At 52.0% G+C, this 8,622-nt stretch overlaps 1 protein-coding gene across 1 annotated transcript; it reads left to right on the top strand.

Annotated features, from left to right (window-relative positions):
• The first annotated feature begins 2,134 nt into the window (after nucleotides 1-2,134).
• On the top strand, nucleotides 2,135-4,987 carry Prr18 (proline rich 18). Its single transcript, XM_047557114.1, has 2 exons — nucleotides 2,135-3,926; nucleotides 4,052-4,987. Exon 2 carries the CDS (start codon nucleotides 4,059-4,061, stop codon nucleotides 4,953-4,955), a length of 897 nt encoding a protein of 298 aa, XP_047413070.1. The 5' UTR covers nucleotides 2,135-3,926; nucleotides 4,052-4,058; the 3' UTR covers nucleotides 4,956-4,987.
• Nucleotides 4,988-8,622: the final 3,635 nt, after the last annotated feature.

Genomic DNA, 8,622 nt, shown 5'->3' on the forward strand with positions numbered 1-8,622 from the left:
GAAGCCTGAGTGTCAAAGAACATGGGACCAGAACCAGAGAGTGGAGCAGAAGCAAAAGAGCAGCTCATGTTCATGTTTACAAACTTCTTTGTTCTCTTTTATCCCCAGACTGGTGTGACCTAAGAAAACATGGACTTTGCTCCCCTCCTTCCTTTAAATGCTGATTAAACCATCATTTGAAATGTAGAACTAGGTGTGAAAATGTTTTGAGGCACTTAACTATCTGCTGTGCGTGTGCAGAGCCTTTTCAGAGCTGTCTTGGATTTGCAGGTGCCCCATTGGAAGTACTGTGTCCCCACCAGAGCTGTACGTGGGGCTGCCCGGAAGCAGCAACGGCTGGCACCAGCTGGTTATCCAAGGTGACCCACACCCAGAGCTCCTTAATACCACTGTTTAGCTTTCAGGTAAACTAGTTAGAGAACAATGTAAAACTAGATGCTTCTGTGGGGGGCAAAAGAGCAAGTTAAATTGCCAGCACCTCATGGGAAGAGTGTTCGGTGTTTGTATTTAGTGTATGATGGAAGTAATTGAAATGACCAGGGAATGGTGCTTTGAATTGCCTTCCCTGTGTTAAAATTCAGGTTTAATTTTGATTTGACTGAAATGAAATATAGCCTATGGGAAAAGGAGATAATTAGAAAAATAAGGTATTGAGATGTTTTGAGTTTTTATGAGTGTACATTTATGTGTTATATGCCTTAATAAAACCAAGAAATAGAATTAATATGGAAAACTAGTTTTTAGAATTATTAATTTCTTGGTATTATGATTGTGATTACCAGCCCGAATTTAAGTCCCTGGTCATTGTGGTGGTCACAGTTTGAGCGCAGCTGCTCAAACAGGTGTGGTGGCCCACGTTTGCTATGGATCGTTTCTGTGGTCTAGGAGGTATGTCCAGTGCCATCCAGCCATGGTCCTTGTCAGCACAGGCCCCTTGGTTTTCCAGGGCCGGCAGTTCACACCTGTGCAAAGACCTCCTCTCTGGCTTATATGAGTCTGAATACAATCTTCCTGGTATTTTATTTCCATGACTGAAATTTGCTCCATGAATATTTTACTCATTCTGGAAGTGTCTTAAGGCTTTGTAATGAAAAGTCTTTACTCTGACATACTTACTCTGACAGAATAATTTCCCAATTACAGACAATTATTGTGTTATTGTTACATTTTGAAATGTGAAAATCAAATGAATTCAATTTAAAAATTAAATGGCAAAAATAGGGACAGATCTAAAGGTAATATATTTGGTTTTATTTACCTGATCTTTCCAATCAGCCAACTTGTTGACATAGTAAATTTAGTAACTTCCGGATGAATGTGATCACATATTTTGGAGATGGTCTCTTGTAACCAAGTGAGCTCACAGCTCTGGCCTGGGATGGAAGCTGACCTCAGCATTCTCGTTGTCCAGTTTCACCGGGACACCTACTGCCTTCCATGTGCTGTGGGCATGTTACACAAAATTCCGTGTGAATTGTAAGTTGACTCTGCTTCCTGACTAATCACTTTTCAGTATATCTATCCTGAAATCAAGTTTGGTCACCTTTTCGTGTTCCTTCCCTTGCTCTGGCACTGGCTGCCACACCAACCACATGGAACGTATAATGGGTTCTGTGATAGACAGTGCCCGAGACTGCAGCCAGCGACACACTGCTCTCCCCCACTCCCTTCCAGGTCAATCCACTGTTCTAACTTCTAACTTATGAGGCCCGAAGTTCTCAAGTAGCAGAGGTAGTGGGGCAGGGGACTAGGGCTGCTGTCATTTGGATGCTGCTTAGAGTCAGGTGCCAGTAATGAGGCCCTGGGCACTTGGCATTTCTCTCTCTGCCTCTCAAGTGACAGGCACACTTCAGTTTCCCAGGTCGAGCTGTTGTGCTGGGACGAGCTGTCTGGGAGGACACGGGGAATCCCATTTTCTAGCCTGGTCCTCGTGGGCATCGGTCCAGCAAACTTTGTGTTTGGCTTATGCTGGTATGGACTGGACTGAGTGAATCCACGCCCACTCCCCAGCCTGCGGGTTTGTGGAGGTGGGTGGGGGTTCACTCAGTCCAGCCCCTCCCGCCTGACTCTGCCTTCTCTTACAGTACACTAGTTAATCTGACTTTGACTCACATTCCTGGGGCTGCATCTGCCATCCCACTGGAGCTGGGTGTGTTGGGTGGGTGCCGCCCTCTGTAGGCCCCACTTTCCCAGGAGAGTGCTTGCTACGCAGACTGCTGTCTGTGTACATTAGCTCTTAGGATTAGGAGTCTGCCCAGCCACCCCACCTCCAGCACCCCCACCAGAACCATCTTCTGAAACCTCTGAGGTTAGGGAATAATCTGTCAGCCCACCGAGAGAAGCACTGAAGTTTGCACGTCATCACTGATGCCAGCTGTTGGTTGCATAGGCCGCCTCTCTGGCAGTTCCCAGAGATGGCAACTGACCTCTTACTCCCTAGTCCTCTCCTGGCACAAAACTGTTAGCCTGCAGCTATCTAGAAACTAACACCCGGATTAAAATGCGTGTGTGCTTTTGGAATCTTAGGACCAAAACTATGCACTTGGGCACAGAAGGCAGAGACCGGCTGCCCTGACAAGCCTGGGAGTGCCCTCTGGGCTGGAGGCCTGTCCCAGGCCGTCTTTGGAGGCCATGGACAGTATGTGGTTGTGGGGTTGTTCTGGAGGTGCTGGTGGAAGTCTTGGAGCCTAAACGACCACCATGCTCTGTAAGAAATGTTTCTGCCACCTATCAAGTTTCCTTGTCCGCCCTGAGTCCACAGCCATCCAGTTCCCGAGTGCAGCCAGTGGGGGGTGGTGGTTGATGCGTCCTGCTAGGCTGTGGGCACAGGGCATACTGAGTTTATCCACGTTTGCCTATGTTCCGAGCTAATCTAGGACTGTAACCATCACACAACCTGGTGATGGACTCAGGTTTGCCCAGAAAAGCGTATCTGATGGAAAGGTATTTTTTGGAGGTGTGAGCAATTGATAATCCTCCTTGAGAACTGCAGGGCCTGTTCCAGTGTGTGAAACTTTGATGTGGTGCTTTGTAATTGTTGAATTGTTAGTTTATTCAACACACATTTGGAATTTAAGTTGATGGTAAAGATTTCTTACTCATTCCGAATTAGAGCTGTGATGACAAAATACTGCCTTGCTTGCAATAATCATTCATTAAAACAACTGATGGCTAATATTTCTTATGTAATTATATGGCAGCGACTGCTCTGTTAGGTAGATAGCAAGTTTCGTTTTTAATTTTTAAAACTTTAAGGACTGGTATTATGGTAAGTGAAAGCGAAGTGGCTTACAGGCCTGGGGACGTGGCCCAGTGGCCAGGGTGCCAGAGACCCCGGGTTTCATCCCCAGCACCGCAAAACAAAAACAAAACACCAAGTGACTGGCTGGAATCACCCTCGCCGCCCCGCCCCTGTCCCAGACAGCCCTCTTTGTGAGTCCAGAATGTGGCACTGCCAGATTGACCCGTGATTTCTTTCCCACCATCTTAAAAAGATTTTCTCTCCAACATACAAGGGCTCCGCCGATGACTTAGGAACCATCCGCCTCCCCTTGGCGCCCGCTCCCCGCTTCTGATGGACTAAGCGCGACCTCCGGCCACGGGAGGGCCAGCCGGGCGCCAGCTCCCGCCCTCCTGGCGGCCGGGCACTTTGTCTCTTGCATTCAACAGCCGGAGCCACCAGCCCGGCGCGGCGCGGGACCTGGCAGGCCCGTCCTTTACGAGCGCTCGGGGCTCCTCCTCCGGCCGCCCGGCCCGCGCGCCTCCGCGGTGTGGACCCGGCGGCGCCCGCAGGCTCCAGCCTCAGAGCACCGGGCTAAGGGGAGCCCCGGCCGCAGGCGGGAAGGGGTGGGAGGCTCCTGCGCGGGAAGCCCCAGGGCTTGGGCGCAGGGATGTGAGGAAGCCGGCGATGCTGCGGCTGGACGCAGGTGGGTGCGGAGGGGGTTCGGGCCGCCTCAGCCACAGATGCGGAGGGCGCCGCGGGTCGCCGGGCGCTGCGGGCGCCTGGCTCCGCTCCGCGCTCGGCGACTAAGACCCGCCCCTCTCCTTCCAGGGGACCCATGATCCGCCCGCTCCGCAGCACCATGCCTTTCCCGCCGATGCCGCCGCCGCCCCCCGCCCCAGCCTCCGGGATCCCCGCCGCGCGCCCACTGCCCGGGAAGCTCTGCGCGCCGCCCTCGTCCTCACCGCCCGCCGCCGCCGCGGGGGAGAAGAAGAGGAGGCCCCCCGAGAGGCCCGAGGTGCTCCTCTCCAGCTCCTGGCCCTCGGCCACCCTGAAGAGGCCGCCCGCCCGGCGCGGCCCCGGCCCTGGCCCCGGCAGGACACAGCCGCCGACCCCTGCGCGCGCCCCTCTCCAGGCCTCGCCCGGCCGCGCGGGGAACGCGGCCACCAGCGCCACGCCCCGGCTCGCTGGCTCGGGCGCGGCGGGGACCACCTTAACCGGGGCGGGGGCCGGGCCCGACGACGGCATGCGCTTTTCCTTGAGCCTCACCCCCGAGGCCATCCTGGTCATCCAGAGGCGCCACCTGGAGAAGCAGCTGCTGGCGCGGCCCCGAAGACCCTTCCCCTCGCCCCCCGCCGACCCCAGGCGCCCGCCCGCACCGGGCCCCCGGGCCAGGGCCACCGGTCTGCGGAGGGGCGGCGCCACCAGCGGTCCTGAGGCGCCCCTGGCCACAGGCCCTGGGCTCCGAACGCCGCCCCGCGTCCAGCTGTTGCCTGGCGGCCTACAAACCCCAGTGCCCGGTCCGCGACCCGCCGACCTGCGCCCGGTGCTCAAGGTGTCGCTGCTCAACGAGCGGCACAAGTACGACGACGTGGAGTACGAGGAGGAGACTGAGGTGGTGGACGAGGGACTGGTACGCAAGTGCACCGAGTGGCTGCGTGGCGTGGAGTCGGCGGCTGCTGCGCGGGACCGCACAGGGCGCCTGGACACGCTGCCGCACCTGAGCACACTGTGAGCCGGCAGGGCCTGGTGCTGCAGGACCTGGCGCTGCAGGACCTGGCCTACACGTCCATCTCCTCCTCCTGAACTCACCGCTCCACCTGGAACGCGGGAACCAGGTAGGCCTGCTGGGGACTGGACCACCTCCTGACGCCCACCTCCTGCACACCTGCCCTAAGTGGACACCCTGGTGGGAAAAACAGCCTGACATCCACCGCCCACCACCTGTATGCCAAGTAGACGCTTGTGGGACAGACAGAGCCCTGTCCAACTCCCACAGCCCACTCCACTCACCAGCCAGATGGGTGTTCTCTCCTGCACAACTGTGGTCTCTATCCCAAAAGTCCACCCGCTTTACCTTCCGGCCTCCTTGTGGCTCCTTTGCTGTCCTTGCGGATCATGGGGGAGTAGCTGGGAAGATGCCTGTCAGCTCCCGCCAGGCCCCACTGCCCAAGTCCGCCTCCCCTGCACATCCCTCCTCTTCCTATGGGCTACCACCATGAGGGTGGGCGGCCACTGGAGGGTGCCTGCCTTTTGCCTAAGTGGGACATGGTGCTATGCTTATGATTTTGCTCTCTCCCGAGTCGGAAAAACATTGGGAGCATTGGGAAGCTGGGAAACTCAAAATTGCCTGGTTTCCTGCCATAGGAGCCCTGTAAATCAGCCACCAGTGGAATCATTGCCCTGCTGTCACAGCACAGGTGGGCCCTCACAGATTCGTGCTCTGCAAACCAGTTGTGCATGCACACTGGCCCCCACACAGGTACACACAAGCACACTCATGTACACAAGCACACATAATCACACATGCACACTCCTACATACACACAGGCACACTCATCTGTACATGTACAGATCACACACTTGTGCTCATTCCCACACAGTCACACTCATGCACACATATTCACATCACTCCCACCCAAGCATACTCCCACACACACTCGCACTTAGTCATGAACGCCTGTCCCCTGAAGCAGTTTGGGGAATTATTTTCAATAGCTGGATCAAGGCGGGAGCAGGAGCAGGGTTGGGCTTTTGTTAAAAATGTGGTCTTTGTTTGAAGGCTCACAAAATGTCTCCTGTGCTAGGGAAGGAAGGAGCCACTGAAGGGAGAGGACAGTGCAGAGGGCCAAGGCACCAGGAGGCAGGGAGGATCAGTTGGTCTGAAGGGAAGCGGGAAGTCTCTGGGGGCGAGGGGGAGGTGTGTACATGTTTTTGGTGTTTCTCATCACTGTGCGTAAGCTAGTGACATGGTGGCTTTGTACCGCTGTGAAAAGTGAGTTTTTAAATTCTATTTATTATTTGAAGAAAGGGTGAAACTCCAGTCTTTCAGTAGCCGTGCTCTTCCCACTAACTGGGTACCTAATGCAGGATATTTCTTCCATGCATCTGAGTGCATTTAACTCTAAGGACAAGAAAGAAACAAGATGTCATGATCAGATAAGTTGGCTGTAGAAGAGTAATGCACTACCTCAATTTTTTACTTATTTTGTAAGAGTCAATAACCAGTTAAATGTTGTTAGATTTTAATGTGTCGAGTCTAAATTATATTTTAAATTGAAGCCTTACATTTTTTAGAAACTAATTTTGTATTTTTCTTGTGGGGATCTTTGCGCTAATATTTATCTCAATCTTTCTCAAGTTCTAGGCACAAATTTCATCAGACATGAGGCATTTACTTCAGTGGGAGCTAGATCAGCCACCAGATAAGTTGCAAAAACAGAGCTCCACCCACTGAGCAATTCCTCTTTTCTGACCCTGTCCGGAAGCGGAGAAATAGATTTTCTTTTACCTAAAATGAATATATTAATATCAGAAAGGGAAAATTAGCAAAACTGGCCAAAGTGAATCGGAGACATCCATGTCCCATAAACGCTCTTGTCCCCCCAGAACTCAGATGAAGGTCAGAGCAGGAGGGCTTGCCATGCAGGTGGAAGCTGGGCAGGTGGAGTGGGTGGTGCCTGAGCTCACACCTCCACCCGTTCGAGGCACCAGTAATTGACATGCCCTGCTGCCCTTGCTCCTGGGAAAATCTCTGTTTTCAAGACTTTCCTAGTGGCCTAACGGGACCAGCCTACCAGACATCTTTCTGCCTCTGAGTCCCCACACCCGCCAGGGAAACCCTGTCTCTCTCTGTTTTCTTTCCTTTCCTCTGTGTCTTCCTCCAGCCTCCTCAGCCCTGTCTCCCTTTCTTACCCGGCCACATGGAAGCACATTTCTCCAGTCTCCGTTTGTGCCCTAGAGTTTGTGCACCTCGTCCCTCACTTTAAGGGCAGACGAGGGGGAACATGTGTTGCCCTGGTTAATCAGAGGTGTGTACATGATGTGTGAGGTCTGTCCGTTGCTATTTCTGACATGTTGAGAACATTTGCTAATTCACTGTGCTACAATTTCTTAATGTTTAAATAAAAGAGAAATTCAATGATTTGTGTGTCTTGTGGGGAATCTGTGAACTCTGGACAGAGAGAGGTCATCATGAGTCGTGCTTGCCTCAGGGTTGGGGTCCCAGGGGTTGGCCGAGGGCAACCGGTTTTATCACTACTTGAAATCACCTGGATTCAAGGATTCTAACCATCCAGTTTATCTGATAAGGCCATGGCGCTTAAACCTTGAGGGCTCAGAAATCCTCCTGAAAGCCGTATTCCAAATATACTCCTGAAAAATGCACCACAGACCAAGAAAATTTGCATGTAAATTTTGTGCATTTCACATAGATTAAAGTTCACAGATCCCAGATGAAGAACTCCTTCTATATACACTCATTAAAACATCTTGCTTTTGCCTAAAATAGTTTCAAACTGGTTATGCCAATCAGAATCTGATTGGTTAATATCAATCAGAAAGTAAAGATTGCATTTGAATATCAGCTGGGACTATTAGATATTACAAAGTGGGAGTATTGATTAATAAATATACTTTGTCTTTTTATCTTTGGGTCCATGTAGAAAAAAAATAATGAAAGAATCTCTGCAAGTAAAATTGGAAAAAATGCTCCCTATCTGTGTGTGTGTGTGTGTGTGTGAGAGAGAGAGAGAGAGAGAGAGAGAGAGAGAGAGCCCACATGCATGCATGTGCACCAGGATTGTCAAATTGTCCCACAACTGGGGTGTCCAATAGGAGGGAGTGGGGTTGACTTCTACCCCCGGGGGAGCCTTGCATGCAAGGCCAGGGAGAAAACTACACATCTGTGTACGTGCAGGTCAGTTCCAAAGATTGACCACATAAGACTTAACTCCATGGACTTAGAGAACACCTGGTGTTCAAGATAGGTATTTGTGTTACTCTGCTTTTTTCTAGATGAAGTTGATGCCAGAGTGTCAGAAATTTAATTCTGTGGTTTTCCCGGAAATTGTACAATTCCATTTCTGGTGGGCCATCTGTGGGTTCTGGGCAGTTTGAACTTCCTCGAGGATCATGATTTTGTACCTTTGTGGTTCAGCGTGGTAGTTTCAGGCAAGTGTAGTGAATCATTCAAAGAGAATCCTAAACTAGGAGTCTCTCGAATGAAGTGGAAAGAACCCTTTTGCGTTAACATTGGTGCATGCGGATGCCTTTTTTCACCTGTGGGAAAGGCCCAGGTTAACATATCTCAGACCAACAAGGCATCTGTGCAGGTACTGATGGGAAGGGGGCTGCTGTCCCCATGGCCTGCCATGGAGGCCTCGTGGCCCAGCCAAGGTGCT

This window comes from Sciurus carolinensis, chromosome 7, assembly GCF_902686445.1.
Source record: "Sciurus carolinensis chromosome 7, mSciCar1.2, whole genome shotgun sequence".
Classification (NCBI taxonomy): domain Eukaryota; kingdom Metazoa; phylum Chordata; class Mammalia; order Rodentia; family Sciuridae; genus Sciurus; species Sciurus carolinensis.

Coding starts and splice junctions, on each gene's coding strand:
- Prr18 (XM_047557114.1), top strand. CDS start 4,059: ATGATCCGCCCGCTCCGCAGCACCATGCCTTTCCCGCCGATGCCGCCG.